The following is a 23,678-nucleotide window of genomic DNA, read 5'->3' as shown; positions in this document are numbered from 1 at the left end:
GAATATGGAATTTGAAGGAACAAAAGCTCATGTTGCTTTCTCATTGCATTAAAGAAGCATGTCTTTAAAATTGAATGGGATGCTTAAGTGGTTTCCCTTATGCAAAATTTATAAGCCCACATTTTTGTAATGTGCCTTTTTTTTTTTTCTGTTGGGATGTGAAATATTTCTTTATTTGTTTAAAGAGAGAGAGTCAGAGTAATTTAGAAGTTCTGTATTATGAACCCATCTGTGGCCTTGTCCATTAAAGAATCCCATCCAGGTTCTGAATTCATATGAATGTGGGTGGAAGTGAGGGAGATATAGTTACAAATCTGTAATTTTCAGTTGCTGTGTGTTGGAATCCTCTGCTGAAGGTTCAGTCAAAACAGTTCTTGCTGCTGAGCTTGAGTTTCCTGAGGAGCCGTTTCCATCTGTTGGTAAAACAGACCAGTTAAACTGAGATGGAGTGCAGATTTCTCCTGTCTACATTTTTATAAAGTGAAAACCCACTGATGTTCTAAATCTAGGCAGGAAAAAAAAATAAAAGGGGCAGCTAATGGCAATTGCAGTGTTTTTTCATGATTTATTGCTGTGTCCGGGGTCAGTAATTGAAGAGAAAGCCCCTGCAGTCTTTCAGTTCACTTTTGGGGAGGAATATATTGTATTTTCATTAAAGCCTTTTGGGGACAAGTAACAACGTGGAGAGGTAGGGAAGCATCTCAGGGCTAGTTAAAAATACTGAATCCACTTCTACATGGGTAATATAACTGTAAAGCATCCCAGGTGGTTTTCAGTGAAGTACCTGCATCTCCTGCTTCCAAATGCACATTTGCTTTACTCTCATCTTTTCCTGCCTTGCTAGAAAGTGTAGCTTCAACCAGGAGTGGTTTGGATGCAGGTGATGCTCAGAGCTCCTTTTGCCAGGGGGCCAGGATTTCACATCCCCTCCCCAGAGCCCAGAATTCAACATCCCCTTCCCAGAGCCCAGGATTCAACATCCCCTTCCCAGAGCCCAGGACTGCACATCCCCTTCCCAGAGCCCAGAATTCAACATCCCCTTCCCAGAGCCCAGAATTCAACATCCCCTTCCCAGAGCCCAGAATTCAACATCCCCTTCCCAGAGCCCAGAATTCAACATCCCCTTCCCAGAGCCCAGGATTGCACATCCCCTTCCCAGAGCCCAGAATTCAACATCCCCTTCCCAGAGCCCAGGATTGCACATCCCCTTCCCAGAGCCCAGGACTGCACATCCCCTTCCCAGAGCCCAGGATTCAACATCCCCTTCCCAGAGCCCAGGATTCAACATCCCCTTCCCAGAACCCAGGATTCAACATCCCCTTCCCAGAGCCCAGGATTGCACATCCCCTTCCCAGAGCCCAGAATTCAACATCCCCTTCCCAGAGCCCAGGACTGCACATCCCCTTCCCAGAGCCCAGGATTCAACATCCCCTTCCCAGAGCCCAGGATTCAACATCCCCTTCCCAGAGCCCAGGATTCAACATCCCCTTCCCAGAACCCAGGACTGCACATCCCCTTCCCAGAACCCAGGATTGCACATCCCTTCCCAGAGCCCAGGATTGCACATCCCCTTCCCAGAACCCAGGATTCAACATCCCCTTCCCAGAACCCAGGACTGCACATCCCCTTCCCAGAACCCAGGATTGCACATCCCTTCCCAGAGCCCAGGACTGCACATCCCCTTCCCAGAGCCCAGAATTCAACATCCCCTCCCCAGAGCCCAGAATTCAACATCCCCTTCCCAGAGCCCAGAATTGCACATCCCCTCCCCAGAGCCCAGGAGATGGGTTTGGCAGCGGGCACGTGGGGATGTCAGGCGTGCTTGGCTCTGCCCACTCCACATGTTGGGCCTTGCAGAGCAGAAGGAATTCCTGGGATCCTCACCCAGCCCACTGCAGGAGTGTGGGGAGGGACTGAACACCAGCACAGCTTTCCCAGCTGTTGGCCGACCAACCTCCTTCCCTGCCTGGGAAAGGGAGGGAATGTTTGCAAATTCAGATGTATTGCTTGGGCAGAGCTGGGCTGGCAGTTTGGGCTGTAATATTTAGATCGTTGTTGTTTATTATTCTGTCGTGTGAATCATCTGAAAAATAAATGAGAACTAAGTTTCGTTGCCTGTGCCTGGCAAACAAGGGAGAATGAGGTGACCCAATTATGTCCATTTGCAGTGTGTTGGATGCAGCAGGACAAGCTTGAAGGATTTAGTCTTTTAACACAGTTTAGTGAAGAATGTTGTAGTTTCAGACTCAAACTGCAGCTTTTGAAAGGCACAGGTTAATCCTTTTTATGAGAAGGGAATTGAAAAGTGGCACAGGGGAGTAGAGCCACGTTTGGCTGCAATAGGGAAGTCCTGGCAGCCCAAACTTTCCTGTTGGCTCTGCACATCTGCCTCCCCCTCACCTGGAGAGACCAGTTCCAGAGCTGACAGAGCAGTGAATTCCCTATGGCTTCACCAGCCTTTGGCATCTCTTCCTTCAGTGCTAATAATCCTGCATATGATTCCCAGAAATTCAGCTGAGACCCCAGGATTTCTTTGTTAGGCCAGTACATATCAGTGAACGTGTCACTGGGCTTTGGAATTGCTTTGCCTGTTCATTCCCTTGGATGAACAGTTTTCCAGTTGAGCTCTGTTGATGCTGTGGAGATTCCTTCAGTCCAGTACACAGCAGTTCTTGTTTTTCTATCTCCCTGTCTGGCTTTTTGTGCTGAAAATACAGATTGAAATGTTGATTTTCAGCGACTGTTTCTCATGTGCAATATAAGATGCCTGAACAAGAATAGGTAAATAAATTAACTGTGTATTTTAACTGTACACAGTAGGATTCATTAGTGCTGTTGATGAGTCTGTTGGTGATGGGTGGGATGTGCAAAATCAGTCTTTATCTTTGCTGATCAGCTGACATTCCACTCCCAGCATCCAGCCCTTGGCACCCCGGTGCCAGCTCACTTTCCTTGTGCTGTTGTAATTCAGTGACATGTACTTTAAAAACATGTTTCTTTTCAGTGATTGTGCCTTATATTTTAGCCTAAAAACTCCTTTATCCTCACAATGTGGGGAAGCATCGTGGTCTCTTAAGTGACAGCACTTAAGCTGACACTTTGACCTTTGTCCATCTCCCAACATCTCTGAACCTGTAGTTATTATTTCTCTGCTTTTAAATTTTTCTGTAAGTTAAATACCCTCTGTAGCAGTCTCTGGCCCAAGTGTAAACCATTGTAAAGAAGTAGAATTATTTAGGATGGAAGGATAAGCATGAATTGAATCTGGGGTCTTTGTGCTTAAAATAGTTTTTTACATTTCATTTCCATGGTAAAGAGCCTTGCATGGTTTTATCTCTTCTTAAATCCAGTCTAGGAAAGTAAGCCCATTGGGGCAAGAGCAGCTTTGATTGTCATTTGAGAAATGTTTTGTATTCTAGTGATGCCTGAGTTGGAAAGGGTTCAGTTATTTCTTTTCTCCTGCTCCTGGGAGTACGTGGTGGGAGTTAAGCTTTGACAGAATCCCGTGACCAGGACAAAATCTGAATCTTGTGAATCATGGGGGAAGTGCTGATCAGTGGGCTGAGCCCAAGCAGCTGCAGACAGTGATGCTCAGCCCCACCTGGATCTGGCAGAATTAGAAGGTAAAGGGAGCAGCTGACCCTTGTTTAGACAGTGACAAAAATTGGGAACTGAGTATTAATGAAGTCCAGATGAAATGCAGCAAACACACTCTCCCTTTTTTATCCTTTTTTCCCCCTCCTTTCTGTGGTCACCAAGCGAAGGCTGATCTACACTAATTCCATTTTTCCATGGCTGTTCAGCACTCCATGCAGATGCCATCAGCAGCAGGGAAGCAAGACAGGAGTAGCCAGAGCTACTCCACTGTTCTGTACTCCAGAGAAAAGCTGAATCCAAGACCCTGCTGGAGCTTCACCTGGAGGTTCTCTGCAGTGTCTCTCAGGAAAAGGTGTTGGGAGCAGCTGAGCTTTATCAATGGCTTAAAAGAAGCCAAAAGTAAACAATGTTCTGACCTTGCAGGATTAGAAAGGGGATAGAGGTGAGCAAAGAAGAGGAATTCAGAGCTGGGAATTGCAACTGAAGCCAAGCACTGCCTGACCTGGGAGATTCTTAAGGATGGATCGTTGAGGCCTCGGGTCTATCAGGACTCTTAGGATGGGGAGCAGAGCTCGTGCCAGCAGTGATTCAGCTGCTCCTCAGCTGTCTTGCTAAACTCTCTCTCCTATTTTGCACTTCTTCCCTCCCACCCCCCAAAAATACACAGTTGTGAAATACTTTTAGATCTTATTTCTTAGGGTTTGTTAGAGATGAATGTGGAAATGCTGGTGTGCAGTTGAAAACGCTGGAAGTGTGAGCTGCTGTTTAGAACAGATGGGAACAAGTTGGTGGAAGAACCTTTATTCTTATTTTGTTCTCTTACTTAAGAAAAAGTAACGAAGCCTAATTTTATTTACTCCAGTTATTTTTGGAGCCTTTAGCAGTAAAGGTGCTTGTTCTTCAGGGGATGTGCCCTGTGGTTTAACAGAGGAGTTCCCAAATTCTGGGGTGCAAGGTTGATGTCCCACCCACGTGTGTGGTGTCAGTGGTGAGGTGAGTTCAGCTGGGGACAAACCTGGCAAGTTCCCAGTGCTTCCCATGCCCTAATCCCCTCCTTTAGGAAGGAGCTCACACAGTTGTGATATTTGTGCAGTGGTGGTGGTGGTGGGTGGGTCTTTGAAGTCCATAGAAGTGGGAGCAGCAATTAGTCACTGGAATAGGTCCCATTGTCAGTGCTGGAGATAATCTTTCCTGGGACCCTGTATTTAGAGGGCAAGAACACTGGGAACTAATTAGTGAGGTCTGGCTTCAATAATCCTTTCAGAGCAGGCAGTTCCTCTCCTCTGGAGAGGTGAAATGCTTCTTTTAAGCCATTGATAAAGCTCAGGTGCTCCCAACACCTTTTCCTGAGAGACACTGCAGAGAACCTCCAGGTGAAGCTCCAGCAGGATCTTGGATTCAGCTTTTCTCTGGAGTACAGAACAGTGGAGTAGCTCTGGCTACTCCTGTCTTGCTTCCCTGCTGCTGATGGCATCTGCATGGAGTGCTGAACAGCCATGGAAAAATGGAATTAGTGTAGATCAGCCTTCGCTTGGTGACCACAGAAAGGAGGGGGAAGAATGATAAAAAAGGGAGAATGTGTTTGCTACATTTCATCTGGACTTCATTAACAAATGGTGACCATATCTACCATATCAGGTGTGCATATCTACCCTAATCAGAAACCTTTCATTAAATACAGCAATTTATGCCATTTTTTACGTGGTTCTGGCTGTGATGCTGTCCTGGGTGGTGGCACTTCTTGTTCCATTGCCTGTTACAGAGGGTTTGAACTGTCACTTCAGTTGTGACATTGAGCTGCTTGTCTTAGAGGCTGATGGGGTGGGTAGGAAGTACTGAATTCTTACCATGCCCTGAGACCCAGTTGTAAAATATGTTCAGAAATATGTCACAAGTCTGAAAACTAGAAGTAAATAACTGCTTCTGGCTGTTGGGGACTGAACAGTGAAGTTGATCTGAAAAACTCTGTGCAAAGGGTTTTCCAGCCCAGCTTTCCAGTGCCAGTCTCTGGAATTGCTGTATTCAGATGACACAGGCAGAGTTGAAAACAATAATTTTGGTCAAAATCAGCATGCTTTACATTTCTCCCTAGTTCTCCTCAAATCCTTGGTGAGATATGCCTCTTTTGGGGTTTTTACTAGAAGAAACTCCATGTCACAATGTCTGTTGGTTTTTCCAAGGGATTGGGTTTTATGCTGAAATCTTCCTAAAGAATGCAAAGCTTGAATGCATTTATTTAGTTCTCAAAGGGTTGGGAACGTCATTGGTATGGTCAGGGTGGAAATCCTGCAGATGAAGAATGGCTTGAATTTTTAAAAACTTACTCTTTAAAAAGAAAAAAGGGTCTCCAGGCTCCAGACAAGCAGCAGTTGTATGAGTTTTACCTAGGCCGTGTTCTGAAGCAGACTGAGATTTCAGGGCTTATGGAATGAAGGGTCTTTATGGGGTTCAGCTGTGGATATTTCTGTAATGCTTTGCTCATTTGTTTTCACAGGGCAGTTTCCTCATACATTTTTCCCAGCCCCAGTCACTAATCAGGACTGAACACGTGGGTTATCTCATCTGCTGTGGTTTTTAGAAGCAGGTACGTTGGCAGGGAAATCTGCTGGTTTTGTTGGTTGGGGATGGGGCAACAACGACTTCATCCACGTGCCAGAAAGGATTGTAGGGGCAGGGAAATGCTGCTTGAGTAATGTTTCGTTATGTAGAGCATATTAATGTAGCTTTCTTGAGAAAACAAAGCTGAGAAGTACTTTGATAAGATTTTTGATAAGATTTTTCAGTCCGTCCTTTGTAAAGATGGAGCGTGTTGTTGTCTGGGCATGGAGCAGCTCTGTACGTGGGTTTGGAACTCTGATGTAATATCTGCTGGGTGCTATTGTCAGCCTAAACCCTGTCTTATGAAAGCTTTATGTAACAGGAGCAGAGAGATGTTCAAATTTTTCATGCTGGGGTCTCAGTGCTGTTTAAAGACTCTTTTCTTTCCACTCTGATGTCACCAAATATGAAGACCTGTGATGGTTGAGGCTGTTGACCAAAATGATTGTGTGGTGAATGAAAAGCAGCTTAATTTAATCTCTTTATATATATATTTTGGGCCATATTGAGTGCTTTTTTCCCCCATGTTGCTCACCATGTGGAGCATTCAGGCTTCAGGATCTTAACCCTTCCTGTTAAATAGGTGGGTTCGTGACAAATCCATTTTGGCTGAAGGTTCCTTTAGAAAAAGCAGGTTTAGACAGGAATTTCCATCACCCCCTTTTTAAAGTTTGAGAATTAATAAACAACTGGAATATAACTATGATGGGAAACAATGAATAATAACATGTACAGGCTGCACAGTGTCTGATGTGTAGAGGAGTGTTGAAGTGGACGGGTCTTCCTCGCTGGCACAGGGGCAGCCAGGGCATTTTCTTGGTGCTTGTGGATGGTGCCACCTATTGATATCCCATATGTTTTGTTTCATTTTTAAACCACAGATGTGTAACTGCATTTCAGGGTTTTGCTGTCATGGTTTTTCTTTCCTGAGTTGATTGGTTACTAGTACAGCACCTTCCCTTTTCAAGTAACAATATTTTAAAAAAAAAATATTTATAATATTAAGAACCAGTCACAACCTTTCAGCCTGACTTGTTATCTTGATAAATGTTTATTTTTTTATCAGTCTCTGGATAAACATAACTTAGTGTCTCTTGCCCTGGTTTTGTTCATTGTCTTACTGGTGGCATCCTCAGTAAATTGCACTGTGGAGTATGTGCTCAGTAACATCATCCAATTTACTTATTTGAGTTGACACTACACAGAAATAGGGGATTGTTTTATTCTTCCTTCAGAGAGCAGTTTGCTGATTATGGCAAAAAAAAATCAAAAAATCACCTTGCACATGTACAGGCTGCAAGTTTCCAGGCAGAACCATCAACAGCAAATCAGCTTCATGAAGGTCTTCCCACTGAAACTCGTTCAGGAAGGGCTGTGATGGATCTTTCTCACTTTTTACTGCTGTTATCTCCATGCTCAGTAATGTGGGTGGCAAAGCCTATCCCAGCAGCTGCTGCTGAAGTTTGCATTGCTTCTGACTCACTCAGGAGGGCCTATGTGTAATTTTAAACTGTTTCCACACCCAGATTACTTTCCCTTAAAAGCCATAATGAAAATGAAGTGAGGGGAGAGGTTGGTAATGACTGCAGGAAAACATTACAGGGAAAACAGTGTTTGAACCTGCTGGGGTAGAGCCTTCACTAAGGCAGCCTTGGGTAGTGTATTCCCTTGGTTACTGAGGTTCAGGAAGTCAGATTTATGGCTTGGTGTGGGACCAGACCCAGTTCTGGGGATGAAAACCAATTGGAGACCTGCTCTGGAGCCACTTCTGTGAGCTGTGTGTGGTGCAGGAGGGGCTGGCTCACACCTCCATCCACAGTCATGGAATCACAGGATGGTTTGGGTGGGAAAAGACTTTAAAGACCATCCCATTCCACCCCCTGCCATGGGCAGGGACACCTTCCACTGTCCCAGGTTGCTCCAAGCCCCATCCAGCCTGGCCTTGGACACTTCCAGGGCTGGGGCAGCCACAGCTTCTCTGGGCAACATGTGCCAGGGCCTCCCCACCCTCACAGGGAAGAATTTCTTCCCTATATCCCATCTAAACCTCCTCTCTCTCAGTGGGAAGCCATTCCCCCTTGTCCTGGCACTCCAGGATTGTAAACAGTCTCTCTCCATCTCCCTCCAGGTCCTGGCAGGGGTTACATTTCCCCAACCCACAGCACCTGTAAGAGTTTAGTTCAGTTTGTGATGCTGCTCTAAAAGTGTGTTATTTGAGTGTGTTATTTTCTGAATTTCAGTTTATGTTTTTGCTATTGTTGACTTAATAAACTTCAGGATCATTTTTAAGAGCAGCTGAAGAGTATCTCTGTTGGTTTTGTTTGTTGTTTTTTTTTGTCTCTGTAAACACCCTGTTGTGGAACTTAAATAATGACCAGATACATAACAAAGTATAATCATGCTTTGTGCTATAGAATTCAGATAGCACAGGCTGTTTATTCCATAACATCATTATTTTTTATTAAAATAAAAAAAGCAAAAGTTCACGTTTGAAATGATAGGAGAAAGGATGATAAACTCTACTCCTTGCCTGCTCTTCTTGGCTCTTCTTTCTCTCCAAAACCATTTCATAAATTTTAGTAGCTTTTACAGAAGTGCAGTGGCCTTTTTTACATGATATATAAAGGAAAAAATAAAAACAGAGAGGAGGAAGACTTAAGAGCTTAGATTTCACACAGCTTTTGTTAAGCTATTGCAGGCTCGATGGCTGTGCTTTCTGCATCCTGTTTTCATTCTGGTTGTGCTTATTTATGGAAAACACCCTAAACCATGGTCTCTTCTGTCAGGGTGAACCTTTCATCTGGTTGTTAGAATTCTTCTTCTGCTCAGGCAGTAAGGTAACCACAGATAATGAGCTGCTGGGGATGTGAACATCAGCCTCAGTGAACGTTTGCATATGTAAGGCCCGATTTAGCTGTTCACAGTTTTAAGGATTTCTCCGATGAAGGATGTGATTCCTTGTTCTCCCAGGATATTCAGTGATCTGCCAACTGGTGAAAAACAGGTAAATTAAACTTCTCTTCCTTTTATGCCCCACTAACTATTTTAGTTTGTCTTCTTGTGATCCTCAGGAAATCCAGGAGCTGGCAGGAGGGGAATGAACCGTGAGGGCGTCCCCGGAAAGAGTCCGGAGGAGATGTACATCCAGCAGAAAGTGAGAGTTCTACTCATGCTGAGGAAGATGGGATCAAATGTAAGATGCACTTCATAGCCCATATTTTATGGCCTTCCAGACATTTTTGTAGTAACTGGGATAGTGCTTGTAGAGATGGGCAGGTGAGGGTCTGGTTTTACACAGAATTGTTTTAGCCATTGTTGATTTAACCATTATCTGCAGTTAAACACAATTGATTTTTGCTTAAATATTATGAGACTTGTGATGCCTGAAACTGCCATGTATGGATAAATGATCAGATGTTTAGATTTAAAGCTTTTCCTCACTGGGAAAAACAGCAAAGCAAAGTGACCGTTTTAAGGTGACTTTGAGTCTGCCCACGAATTCACAACATCTCAGTTTGCTGAGGGCAGAGCTGCACAAAAAACAGGTGATTAAAGTGCTGGAAGGAGAATAGAGGCAGCTGTGATGTTTTCTTGGGGAGTGGGAGATGCTGTGTCCTGGTTTCCCCTTTGCTGACTGCCTGTTCCCCCAGCTGACGGCCAGCGAGGAGGAGTTCTTGCGCACGTACGCAGGGGTGGTGAACAGCCAGCTCAGCCAACTTCCCCAGCACTCCATTGACCAGGGTGAGTACTGACCTTCCTTGCCTTGGCTTTGTTTAATCTGTGAGGGCAGTCTCATAAAACACCAAATTTAGGTGCCTGTGTTTCTGCATTAACCCCCCCTGCAATCTGGGATATGCAAACTGTGGCTTTGGGAGAGAATGACAGTGAGCTGGTCAAGAGATGGTTTTATTTTAACAGGTGAAGTCAGTCTGCATTAAACCTGAGATTAATTAGGAAGAAGAGCATTTTTAAACACCTTATTCTCCATGATAACTCAAAACACTGATGGCCAAAGTCCTGTGAGCTGTAAATGCATGTATAGAGCTTCCTACCCTGATAACTCAAAACACTGATGGCCAAAGTCCTGTGAGCTGTAAATGCATGTATAGAGCTTCCTACCCTGTCTAATATATTAAATAGAAATAGATTTTAATCTCATAACTTGATTCTTTTTCTGTGTGTGCAGGAAAATTCGGTTATGCAAAGGTCCCTCTAGTTCTTAATCTATTCAGTATAGACCCTCTGCATAAGATGTAGATCATCTGAGTTTTTATATTTATTCTTACACTGGACATCTGTGCTTAAAAAGGAACAAGGCTGGGGGTGGTTTGCAAGCACTTTCTTTGTAATCTTCAAACTGGAAGTTTCATAACAAAATAAAATGCAAAGTAAATACAGATTTCTAAGGTACAACAGCATGTGTTAGGCGTGTGGTAATTTAGTTACTGTGACTCCAGTTGCTTGATAACTCTATTGTCACAAAATAAAATGGAATCATCTGACAACATCTTTGCTTTTTCACATTTCCATGAGTGTGAAAGTGAAGTGCAATGTTACTATTTCAGCAGAGTGAGAGGGAAAGATTGACAATAGGAGGAATTTGTTTCCCATTGCGTTTCTTTAATTTGCACAACGTAATTAATTCCCAGACAGGGGCAGCAGACACGTAATAAGTTTGCAAATCTGCTTTGGTTTATTTAGATTCCCATTAAGGGGATGAACTACGTGCTGGTTTTGTTAATTCTTTGCAGAAGTCTTGGTAAACAACTGTGTGGAGCTGCTGTGAGTTCCACTAATCTCTTGTGGACCTGAATGTTTCTCACTGAATTTATTTCCCTCCCCTGCCCAGGCCTGGTGCCAGATCACGTTCATAATGCACACTTTGCTACTGAAGGAAGATTGTGAGACTCCAATGCCAGAACTGAGCTGAGCAGAAACTTAATATAGATCTGAGACATTTAGAAATGCATTAGAAACACAACCTGCACAAACTTGCTGTTCTGTTTTCAGCCTGTGTGTTCATTCCTCACATAGCTGGGGGTTGGGGGAGGTAGATACACTTGAATGTTTTGGCTCAGGATTCCTCAACTCTCCTGCCAGTGTAAAGGGGAAATCTGGCAGTTTCTTGTCAAGAACTGAGGTAGACACATTCAGTTAAGAGAGATTTGCCTTAGCTGCAGTTGGCATTTTTCAGTGTTGTCCTTAAAAAAAGTTTCATTTTCAGTGCAAATCCACGTGGAATTACCTGCACTTTGGCAAAGATGAGAGAACTCCAGCCAGGGGACACAGGTCCTTCCAACAGCTCTGCTCCTGCACACCTTGATCCAAGTCACTGTCTAAACTGTCTCATTTTACTGTCTGTGAAATTATATTTTTCCCACCTTGCAGACTGAAAAAATTGAATTTTGATGTGACTTTTAAAATGTTACTGAAAGAAAGACCAAGAGTTCCTTAATCTGCTGCTCAACTCACTAATCAGGCAATGCAGGAAATGTAAGAGCTTCACATGCTGTTCAAAAAATGGTCTTTGTCCCATATTTGAACAGTTGGCAACTGATTCCTCTGTCATCATTTTCATGAAGTCCTTGAAGATTCTTAAAACTTTGTCCATAGGGAAGTGAAGCCCTCCCTGGGGATGCTTGCTTGGATCTAATCTGAGACTCTCATGTCTTTCCTGGGAGATTTGACCCCACAATCTACCTTCAGTCTTCCCAAATTATAATTAAACTGTTGGCCTGACCATTAAGATTTTTCTTGATGGTGGGGGGAAAACAACAAAGGAAGAAAATAGTTAAATATTTAGAGAAGTGGGAAAGGATGTTGGTTCTTTTCATGTTCAGAGGGGCCATCTCTCCAAATGAAGGAGAGAAAAGCATGGAGTACAAATGGAATTGAGGAAACATAACCAAATACTTTCGGAGAAAGACAAAGCTGCAGCTGCAATTTATTGCTCAGCACTTGGATTTCCTCAGAAATCTCTCCAGGTTCCTCTCAGCCAGTGCTGCTGCTGCCCTTTGCTCTGGGGCGTGGGGGCTCCACAGCAGCAATCTCAGTCTGTCTGTCTGTCCCTTCTGCTGCATCCTGGGCTCGGTGACACAGGGAGGGTCCACTGTGAAATGACTGGAAATCAGGAATACAGTCACAGGAGTGTCCAGTTTTCCACCCTGAGGGAGATTCCATCTCCACTAGATGGCATTATCTTGTGCTGAAAACCCATGTGAGTCCTCACACCGACTGCTCCGTGTGCTCCAGGGTTGCTCACAGGAATTTTCTTCCCTGCTTTTCTGCTGTTTCCACTGAATCTCCTGTGGATTTTTGTGGTTTTTTTTTAATGCAACTTGCCTTAACAACAAAAGGTGTGTTATTTAAGGAGTAACTTCCAAGGAGTTGGCCCTCAGAGGGTTTCACGACCCTTTGTTCCACAGCCTGACTTGTCCCAGACCTATCTTTAGAGCCACTTTTCTCCAGCAGGCACAAAAGACACTGAGCTGACTTCACATCCTCATTTTGTTCCCCCAAAAAAAAAGGAACGACATCCTTGCCATTAGCACTCTGAGAGCTTTGTTATGCACCTGCAGGTTTCAGCTCCAAAATGCTGGAGTCTGGCTCCAGAGTTACAGGAAGGTTGTTTGGGATTGGTTTGGTTTGGTTTTTGCTTTTTTTTTTGACAAGAGTATAGAAGATGGATAGTCTCGAATTTTTTAAGTGTCTCACAGCCTCTCTTACAGTTTTGATGCTTTTCTTTGTTGTGCATCCATGCAGTGCTGGCTCAGAAGGGCTGGCTGGTGGCCTCCCAGCAGTGACCTGAGGCTGCTGAGCTTGGCAGGGGATGGTGCTGCCCAGCAGGATTTCTGATACAGATCTACCAGTCCTCTGTGAGAGCCTGTTTGACCACAGGGAGTCACTGCAGCCTCTGTGTCCATTTTTGCAGGGATGTGCCAGTGCCTTGAAGAAAGAAGTTGCCTCTGTCCCTGCTGAATTCAGGCTTGTGCCATAAACCCTCAGTGAGCCACTGTTAATAACAATATCTCTGATACTTGAAGTTCCTCCCTGATACTCTGCTTGCTGTCTTAGGGGCCAGCAGTGGAAGTTAATGGCTAATTTTGATCAAGAAGCATCTTAGAATACCTCTGTAATTGCTAAGTGAGCCTGAAGGCTAAGCCTCTCCTTGAGTTTGTGGTTATTTTTACTGGAAGAGAAGAAATTTATATTATTTATCTCTTTACTTCTTATCTTGCTTTCAAAAGGAATTCATCTGTTCAGGTGTTTACAGATTTCCCTTTACATCTGGAACACCTCCACTCCTGAAGAATTGCCTGCTCTTGGAGTGAATCTTGTTTTCCTGACAGGCAGCTCAAATATTCAGAGTATCTTTATGTAAATCAGGTAGTAATCAGATATATCCCAGCCTTTCTAAGGTGTTGGAGCAGATATCAAGTGGAAATCAGTGCAAATCTTTCTAATTTGTGTTCTAAACTCTTCACATTTAGTGCTGCAACATGTATTGGAGCAACAGATCCGTGAAGGGATTTTGAATGGCCAGAAAGTGTACTCCAGTCTGAAAATAGTCTTTTTTTTTCCCCTTTCTTTCCAATTCCAACTCTATTTGCCCTTTCTTTTCAGTGTATTCCAGACTCTCAGGAAGTGCTGAGTCCCTCAGTGTGTTGACTTTGATAGTCTTCTCTAGAGAAGGCTTATCTGATGTATTAAAAATACTTTATTATCCACTGCAAGGTGAACTGGTAGCAGAGGGGATGAGCTCTCAGTAACCCAGCAAAGCTTGAACAGCAGTTATAAAACTCTAAAACAACAGTTATAAAACTCTAAAACAACAGTTATAAAACTCCAACATGAGATATTTAATGCTTAAATGTAGTATTAATCAAGAGTCTGACATTAATGCCATGCTCGCATTTTTTTATAACCATTTTAGTGTTCAGTCATTGCTGCAGTGTTGTTAATACCTTTAGGGAAGTGTAAAATACAGGGTGCTTTTCTTTCCTTGGGGAGCTTTTTATCTGGCATCTGTGGGTTGTTTGTTGCTTTGTTTTTAGGGCAGCAGGAATAACTGAGGAACCCAGAGGCATCTCTGTTCAACCAGTGTGTGTGCTAGAGAGGGGCTGGAATCAGGAGTTGTTTTGGGATATTAACATATTGGTCTTGCCTGCATTGCAGCAACAGCTAAGGCAGCTCACACTCCTTAGGTTTCTCCAGCTCAAAATGGTGAAATTAAGGCTTTCTCACATGTTTTTGAGGACAAGCAAAGCACCTCTCAGGAAGTTTTCTGCTCAGGGGCATCTCCTGCATAAAAGCCACGTTTCCCGTTCCCCAATTCCTTCCATTCCTGAAGGGTGGGCTGGCACTGGGCTCTGGCAGGTCTGGAAATGGAAGCAGTGCAGTTTGGAAGCAGGAGATGGGAATTATGCTGAGACCTGGGTGATTGCAGCTCTGGTGTTCCTATAGCAACAGGAGTGTGGTGCTGGCTCTTGGAGGAAGCTGCTCCCTTGGGGAGGGAGGGCAAGGCTGAGCTGCAAACACGTGCCCTGCTGGGTGCTGGGGCACCAAAACCCACCCCAGGCTGGCTGTGGAGTGAGGAGGGGAGCCTGCTCATGGAATGGCAGAGGGGGCTGGAGGAGTGGAGATCAAGCTCTTCTCATCAGCGTGGGTTTATTCTGTTGAGCACGAGGCTTGTTTTAATGTGCTGCTCCTCTCAGCAGTGCAGGGTGTATTTTTAGCATGCCAGACTAGGATGCCAACACAGGGAATTTCAGGGAAGAGTTAATGTTTAGAAGGTTGTTGCTTGAAGGTGGTTGAAGGAATGTGTGTGTACAGGGATCTTGGGGGAAGTGAAGAATTTCTTTTTTTAATTTGGCAGCCTTTAAAAATTCACAACAGGCTAAACCTTCTGATCTCTTAAAGGCTTTTGGGGCTTAATTAATTCTGCAGGTGACTACAAACAAATCAGGTGTCTATTTATCATTCAGAGAGCACTTGGAAACAGCAGCTGTAGATGTGTCAGCATCTTCCTTTGTGTTAAGGCAGCGTGGTTTTAATCCAGCTTGTGTCCTCCTGGCTTGATGTCCCTGTTCCCAGGTACCTGCTGGGAAAGCATCAGTGTCAGTCATCCTGGTGCAATTTTCTGGAATTCAGGGGAGCTGATGAGCAGTTGAACACACTGAGCTCAGTGGATGTCTCTGGTCTTCTCTGCTGTGCAGCAAAACCGTTTGACCTTCAGCTCATCTTGGCTTGCCAAGACTGAAGTCCAGGTGGTGTAAAAGAACTCTTGAATTCAGCAATCCCAGCAACTGCAGTGGGAACATAATCACAGCAGGGTTTTTTTGGAAGTTAGTGGGGTAGGACTGGCACTATTGCCTTCCAAGACAGGACATGTGCTGCCAGCTAATTATTGGTAATTTCTAGGAAGGAGGAGGGTGGGAAAGTGGGAAAGGCAGAAGAAGTGGGAGAACTATTTGCATGTCTGAAAGTTTGTGGCAATTAATGCTTTGCTCATGAAAGAAGGCAGAGAATATTTAATTGGGTTTATGTGTAAGTCTCTATTTCAGTGTGGAAATGTGTGCCCAGAAAAGGGGCAGCTGTGGAGAGAGAAGCTGTGGAGGTGCAGGAGGTCAGGTATAAGTGGGCCTTCGTCATTGTTCTATACATTAATTACTGGAAGTGAAGGATGTGCTAAAAGTAAACCTGGTTCACCGTCCTATTGTCTCAGCCACAGGCTCTTGGCAATGTGCAGCTTAACTTTATAACCTGTGCTCTGCTTTTTACATTTATCTTACTTGATTAGCAGGAAAACATCCGTTGTTGGAGCCAAGTGGGACTGCAGGAGCAGCTCTGTTCACTGGTACTTTAATCCCTGCTTTCCTTTGAGCACCCAGAAGCCCCAGCCCCTTCTCTGCCAGTGTTTGTGTTTGTACATGAGCACAGGCACTGGAGAATTGCTTAATGAGCACCTCGTTAGCTTGGTTTCATTTAGCTCTGGGGAGTTGGGGTTGTAGGACTGGGCTGGAACAAAACCTGCTTTTGTGCTGAGAAATGTGGAGGACGTTTCTGTGGACAAATGTCACCCAGGTTCTTTTGCTCCAGGACATCTCGAGACATAACCCTGCTCCCTCAGTGGCTTTTGGGAGGTTGGGAGCACTGGGGGGTGTCCATGGCATTCCCACCCTGCTCCCTGACCCCGCTGCCCGTGGCCCCACCAGCTCTGCCAGCCTGCAGGAACTTTCTGTGTGGCTGCTGTTGTTTGGCCAAAGTTTGTCTTCCCCTGTGTAAAAATTATCACCTCACCAAGGGTAAAATTTGATCTTTAATGTGGGAATAAAAGAACTGAGCACAGGCTTGAGTCTTTACTGCAAGATGTTTTCTGTTGGGTGTTGTGCCCTCGGGTTACCCACCCACTTACCTGTCTACCTGGAAGATATTATTATCTTCTATATGATAGACCAAATTGTGTTTTTAAAGGCAGTTGCCTGAGGCTCTTGCAAATGCTGAGTTGCACGTGATTCCTGCAGATGAAAACATTGGTGGTTCTACCAAATAACAAAAGCAACCGAGGAGGGGACGGGAAATAAAATATCCAGAATTGGGTACAAAATCCGTTCTTTACTCATCCTGCTTAAAACTGTACCAAGAGACACAGAAATCCATAACTTCTAATCTTTTTCTTCCTTTCTGAGATGAACAGCTAAGCCCCTTCTGCCACCCCTGGTCCTCACTGCTCTCCTGTTCCTTCCTGGGCATTGTTTCACTGCTCCCTGGCGTTTTGGCAGAACTTTCCAGCTTTGTGTTGCCATCAGCTTTCATTAGTTCATGATTTACTCTTCTGTTCTGGGCTCATTTGTGAAAGTAAGAAGTAGAATTGTTGCAAAGGCGCCAAGCATTGAGAAAGTACAGTTGTAATCCCTTTTGTCCCAACGATTTTCCTTTCAAACACAATCCCTGACCTTTCCTTAACGAATTGTTTACCCGCCTTGGTCCTTGATTGAGATTGCCCTTTATAATTTAAAAAGTACCACGTGGGAAGCTCTGTGTTATAAAGTGCTGGAGACCCATCAGAGAGGGAGCAGTTTTTGATGATGCTGTGGTTTAAAAAAACACCTGTGCAGTGAATTCATGAATTCAGGTACAACCTGTAGTCATTGTAATTCCATTGGTGGTAAAACTGAGTGTGGTTTGCTCTGGCTGTGAAAGGCTGAAATCTTGAATTCCAGACCCACTCTCCATCCACTATTCTACTTCCTTTAGGATAATCCAGTAATCCTATAGATATTCAAGCATTTCCCATACTTTTACACTGTTCTTTGTTGTGCTTGTGCTTTGTCTTCCAAACAGAACAAGGCTTTAAAATTTGGCTTTTTCACTGCTCCTGGATTTTTTTTTGTACTCCTTTCTCTTTTCCCATTGGAAGTCGAGGGAAATGTCCCAGTGTCAGAAGTTCACGTTGACAGTGACACTGGTGTTGAGGCTGTGCCAGGTGTGCCCAGGGAATGGGAATGGGAATGGGAATGGGAATGGGAATGGGAAGGGGGGGCTGAGGGTGACCCTGCTCCCAGCAGGGGCTGTTTGGGCCGTGAAAGCCAAACTGAGCAGCAGCATTCCCGGCAGCATTCCCGGCATCCCCTGTGCCCAGAGCTATTTCTGCTCCTCATGTGTTTGAAAGGGCTGTGCTGTGCCTGGGAACGGGGCTGGGAGCTGGGATTTGGGGGCAGGCGGGAATTCAGACCCTGTTTATGGCGTGATTATCGGGAACGGTGGGGGCACTTGGAAGGATTTAGACACCAGAAAGGGGAGACCCCAGGAAAACAATCAACATCTGTTGAATAATCCAGCTCATCCCTGGGCTGGCCTGACGTCATGTGTGATTTTGTGGTTGCCAGGCGACTCCAGCTGCTCCAGCCTCCTCCTCTCCGGAGAGGGATCCATGGAAAACACACCACGGGCTGGGCTTTATCTGCCCCTGAGTTCTTAAACGTTCCTCCTCTTTCAGCAGAGAGGTGTTTTTCAGAATCCTGGCAAATAAAATCCTTTTTTTATTTTTTTTTAATTATTATTATTATTATTATTTTTTTAGAGGGCTGGTGGTTCTGGTGCGTTTTAAAAATCAGCGAGGCAGCTTTTTAATTCCGAGCTGGATCCTGCTGCTATATATCATTTATGTTTTGATCAGGGAAAAAAAACAGTTTGTGGAGGAGATGAAAAGGGAGATGACTGCAGGGCTTCTGAGTGCTGGCAGGAGGGTGCATCAGAGCAGTTTTTGATGTAGTTTTATATAAGATAAGGGTCCTACATATGAAAAACAAACTACTCTTTGGTCCTTAATATTTCCTCCTTTGAGTACATGTAACAAATAAATTGTGAAGTGTATACAAGTAAGTGTGGCTGCATTTCCTGAGCATTGATTTAGCTTTTAAGGACATTAGCAAGGGGAATTTACAACCATTTTTGGCCACTTTTCCTGCTGTATTGCAACTAAAGAGCAGATCAGATAACTGGGAAATGGAATCCATGTAACTAAAACAGATGAGGAATTTTTATTAGTCTTTTTTTCCCCCTTTATGCAGGTGTATAGGGAGAAGTTGCTTGGGGCACCAAGCTGAGATCTGCTTCTTGATATGCTTCAAGTAAAAAAGGCTGGAGGAATTTTAGGTGCTGATGCTCCTCCTGAGTTGAATTTGAACTTTGCAGAGCCCTGTAGGAGGATTCTGTGGAGCTGAGCAGTTACCTGGCTGGGATGGGCAGGCTGGGGTGCTTTGGGCATTTCCTGGTTTGTCCCCTAATCCCTTCAGAGAAGCTTTGAAGAAAAACTTCCTAAGTAAAATTATCCCAAGCAGACCAAACTAGTTAATGAAGGTCAGAGTGGTCCTTGTTGCCCTTAAACACTTGGGATCCCTTGAAGAGAGGACATAATTTTTAGAAATTACATGGCCACTGACTGGAGGATTCATCATGTTTTCTAATCAGATAAATGCTGTGAGAGGATCTACAGATGAAAGAAAGCTTTTCCTTTTATCTGACTTTCTTGGGGATCAAATTTTTACCAGAAAAATTAAAAATACTGCACTCAGCCCTTCAGGGGTTGTTTTCCAGGTCTTGTCTAGACTGAATATACTGATTTAATCCACTGCTTTGACACTGCTGTGTGATGTACTTTTATTTCCATATTGTCCTGGAGACATTTCCCTTTAATTGCCTGCTGGGCCACACTCCAGAGCTGGGAAGTCCAGAGAGCAGATTTCTCTTCTGAAGATCTGGGGGCATCTTTTTGGAAGGAGGAGAGCTCAGCATGGAGTGTTTTTACCAGCTTTTGTCAGATGTGTTTCTCGAGCCATTCAGGTCTTTCTGCTGTCAGTACCCACTTGAAAGGCCACACAGGTTTGCAAAGACTTGGAGATGGTTCTGGGAAGGTAATTAACCTCTTTCTGTGCTTAGGGACAAGAGTTTGGATGGTGATTACACAGAGTTGATGGCCTCCATTAAAAATAGAAATCCAATAACTGAGGAAGTCCACGCACTGAATTCTTCTGGAAAAAGATTTCTGCAGGCTGGGGATGAAAGCACTGCTTAGCAAAGCTGGATCTCCTCCTTCCTGGGCAAATGAAAGCCTTCAGTGTGACAAACATACTGCACTTCTGTTAGGAACATTTTCAAGACATCTTAGTTTATAAAGGATGTTTAAGTGATTTTTAGTGGGGGGAAAAATAGCAAAAAACCTTTCAGCTGGGCTATTAAAACAATTTTTTGTTCCTTAAAAGCAAAGAGTAATGAGTATCTGTGTAAAGATACAGTAAAGAATGCCTAAATGTCACTTAAAAAGGGCAGTGATGCATTGGGAAGTACAAATGTTATTGAGCAGTCAAGGTCCTTGTGCTTCAGAGAAGCTCAGTAAATTTCTTATGCAGTGCTGGAGTTTACAAGGCAAAAAAAAAAAGTATCTCAACATGCCTGTGGTGACAATCCTCTGAACACTTTAAGTCTTGCTTCTTAGAAATGTGTGAAAGCAAGGAATTCTTGGTTTTCTTTAAAACCAAACTGATTTCCTTAGGCTTGCAAAGGAAGAGCACTTTAAATCCACTGCTGAAATGTTTAGATGACTTTAAATGCCAGTCCCTCCCCCCCAAAAAAAAAAGAAAATGCAGCTTTCTCTTCTTTCTCTCCTCTTTTTTGCTTTCCTGTGGATTTTATGGATGTGTTGGAGTGACAGTTTGGGCACTGCACCTTTGAAGGAAGTAATTCTGGTGTGTTTTCCTGTGCCCTTTGTTGTTGCAGGTGCTGAGGACGTGGTGATGGCATTTTCCAGATCAGAGACAGAAGACAGAAGGCAGTAACTACAGGACACCTGAACAACACAGAGCTGGAGAGGACAGTGAGACCCCTGAAGATAGAGGAGGATGGCTGAGCATTAATAAGTTCCTTTGCCCACCCTAATTGTTCCTTGGTATTCCTTCTCCTTTGTAATGTTGTTTCCCTTTGCCCAACCCTCAGGATGCATCTCCCAGCCATCCATTCCTGTCAGATTTTGCTCCTCAGCCAGGCTGTGTTCATTAAGGACAGACCCAGAGGGGTGGTTTTGGTTGGCTCAGAGGGACAGGCAGTGGTTGGCTAAAGGAAGGCAATTTTTTCAAACTTGACCAATGGAAAACCTTTTATCTCACGTTTTATTTTGTATTTTAAAGAAAACTCTCTCGACATCCTACTTCTAAAGAAGCTTTTCATGCTGTGGTGCTTATTTAGGTCAAACTTGTGAACTTGAAGAGGGTTTGATTTGGCTGCATAGAACTGGAAGCAACTTGTGATTGGGTGACAATGCAAATGCTTTCCCTTCAGTTGGCTTGCAGGTATTTTGCTGACTCCCAACATTTTCATTGCAGGAAGCTGATGTTTTGGTGCATTGGTTATTTCTTTACACTCACTGACTTGCAGAGGGGGGTGGGGGGGAAGGAGACAAATGTGCTTTGCAATATTTATTACACCTACACACATATAAAGGCTTGCTTTTGGGGGGTTGTTTTGGTTTTTTGGTTTTGGTTTTTTTTTTTTTTGATTGGCTTTGGAGTCATGTTTTTTGATTTCCTTTTGGCTGCAGTGTTTCTGATGCAATCAGTTTTTCCACACTCAGCTGCTCTGTGGCCTCGAGCTCTTTTTGGGAGCATGTGTCGAAAAGCAGATTTGGTTCAATAAATCCACCTGTTTAGGCTGGAACATGGAGATTCCCAGCCCTCCTGGGCTGTGCCATGAGCTCCTGGCACACCTGGCTGCTCAGGTGGCTTCTCCCTTTGCTTCTGACAGAGGAGCTGTAGATGTTTTGCAGGAATTGCAAGAGTGAGATCTATGGCTGTGACATGAATTTGCCAAATTTGTATAGAGGATATGTGAACTTGTTTAAAACAGTACAGAGAGTTCCACTTTAACCCTTTAATTGCTGCACAAGACTAGCTCTCACATTAGGAAAAATTAATGATCATTAACTTAAATCCAGCTTGCACTGGGGTTTAATAAACTGAGTTTCTGGTCGCTTGAAAAATTGTACCTGGTTTGCCTCCTTGCAGCTGTTTGGTGATAGGGAAATGCTGTGGATCCCAAGATAATCCCATTTTCTTCAGGCACTATTCCAAGAGGCAGGAGCTGCATTAAGCTGTCCAACACTGAGTGTACAGGTGACACTCTCAGGTTTACTCTCCTTGTAGCTGCAGGGCCTTAAAACACACACACACAAACACACATTTACAGACTGAAAAACCTGCAGTGGAATTCCTGAAGTGCACTGACTGTCCAGGAATCTGCACATGGTCTTTAGCACTGCTGCCTAAAACCAAGCACTTCATTCTCTCTCATGTGTGTGCAGGTGGTTTTTACAAAACTTCTGGATTTTGCTGTGGGTTGCACTGACTTTGAGATGTTTCAGAATCTATTAAAGCTGAACTCCATTCACCTGACCCTGGTTCCTTTGCTATGGTTGTTAATTACTCACAGTGACAATTCTAGAACCTGACTGTGACAACATGACCATTTTTGTGGCAGGAGGTTCTGCTGACAGGATGCTGTTCTGGCAGCAAAACAGGGGAAAAGCTGGAGAAAACCATGGACTGTGTGCAAGTGGAAGAATGGACTTGTGAGCAGAAGGAGGAAATTATCTTGAGCAAATAAATCCTGTGTAATGAGAGCAACTGTACATCTATTTATGAAAACAGTCCTTTTAATTCAGTTGCAGCTTTGTCAAGTTCAATGTGAAGGTAAATCTCTCTCCCCTGTTCATTGGGGCCGAATGAGAAATTTCTTTATTAAAATAAACCAGGAATGAGCCCAAAAGATTCTTTAAATTTTGACCTGGTTGCCTAAGAGGCACTTTAATGTTAACTTTTGGTGCAAAGGGGGGCAGCCCTTAAAGGGTTAATTTAGGGGGGTGGGGGTGTTTCTGGCTGGAAGGGATGGGCCTAAAATGAATCCTCCATGTGTATCTGTGGCATTCCTGAGCTGGTAAATCTTTTCAAGAAGAAAAGCAAAGTGTTTATGTGGTTTAATCTTTTCACTAAAAATGTTACTGTTGGGGAGGGAGGGGAGAAATACAGTTTTTAATAGCTACTCTTGTTTCATATTGATTTATTACAATGTTGAACTGCCCAATGAAAAAGTGCTTCACCTTTGTGAAGGACTTCCACAGACACTCCAAACTTGGGGTCTTGAGTAATTATGTTGAGAAGGATATTCTGAAAGAAGCCAACATTTTTATAATCACATGATATGGAATTCAGACACTGGAGGAGTTGTAGTCTCTTGAGAATATCTGTGCTCTGCCCCTTCCCCACTGGTGATTCCTTAACTTTCAACCAGAGCTGAAGATCTATAATAAAGAACTCACATATAAATCAGGGAGAAAGCAGTGACAAAGAGGGCTTTCCAGCATTCCCTTTGAATTATATTTCTAAGCATTTATCTTCTTGATTTCTTCTATGAAAACAAAATCCCCATTCCAGCTGTGGAATCTGGATTAGCTGGGAGGTGGAGAAACCCCCCCACAGAACATGAGTGTGGTGGACTTGCTTGTTGCTTGTACAGATTTTTCAAGCTTGGCCTTTGTGTTTTGCCTTTTTTCAAGCAAATCATTACTAATAAAACTAAGAACTGCAGTGGTTTAGAGGTCAGAGGGGAGCACAGATCTAATTTGAAATGTGTTTGTGAGTAGAAAAGGCTTTGTAGCCACTACCAACCAAATAGTGCTTCAGGCATATTCAGCAAGGGAGTGTAAAAGCTTCAGAGGCATCTTCCAAAAAACACTCTTTGGGTGGTCTTTTTGGGAGACATGTTCCTTTAGATACTCAAAATGTGCTGTTGTTCTGCTTCTCTTGCCAAGCTGATCATGGACCTCTCCCAACAGTTTCCCAGAGCTTGAGGAGAAGGTTCAGAGCTGAACCAGAACCCTCCTCTCTCCCCACATGGGCAGCAGTTGCTGTTTGTGGCTTGTTGTGGCTGAGCTT

At 43.9% G+C, this 23,678-nt stretch overlaps 2 protein-coding genes across 2 annotated transcripts in view; both read left to right on the top strand.

Moving 5' to 3' along the window:
* LZIC (leucine zipper and CTNNBIP1 domain containing) overlaps positions 1 to 6,180 on the top strand; it is a 31,150-nt gene extending 24,970 nt beyond the window's left edge. Inside the window, exon 6 of the mRNA XM_064678527.1 lies at positions 6,092 to 6,180. Within this exon, the coding sequence (XP_064534597.1) occupies positions 6,092 to 6,141 (50 nt within the window). The 3' untranslated portion in view covers positions 6,142 to 6,180. The remainder of the gene's footprint in view (positions 1 to 6,091) is intronic.
* A 3,096-nt stretch (positions 6,181 to 9,276) lies between these two features.
* Positions 9,277 to 22,139, top strand: CTNNBIP1 (catenin beta interacting protein 1). Its single transcript, XM_064678529.1, has 3 exons — positions 9,277 to 9,388; positions 9,846 to 9,936; positions 20,473 to 22,139. Exons 1-3 carry the CDS (start codon positions 9,293 to 9,295, stop codon positions 20,529 to 20,531), a joined length of 246 nt encoding a protein of 81 aa, XP_064534599.1. The 5' UTR covers positions 9,277 to 9,292; the 3' UTR covers positions 20,532 to 22,139.
* Positions 22,140 to 23,678: the final 1,539 nt, after the last annotated feature.

Source organism: Pseudopipra pipra, chromosome 22 (assembly GCF_036250125.1).
Source record: "Pseudopipra pipra isolate bDixPip1 chromosome 22, bDixPip1.hap1, whole genome shotgun sequence".
NCBI classification, from domain to species: domain Eukaryota; kingdom Metazoa; phylum Chordata; class Aves; order Passeriformes; family Pipridae; genus Pseudopipra; species Pseudopipra pipra.
This window is presented reverse-complemented; position numbering and strand designations above follow the sequence as displayed.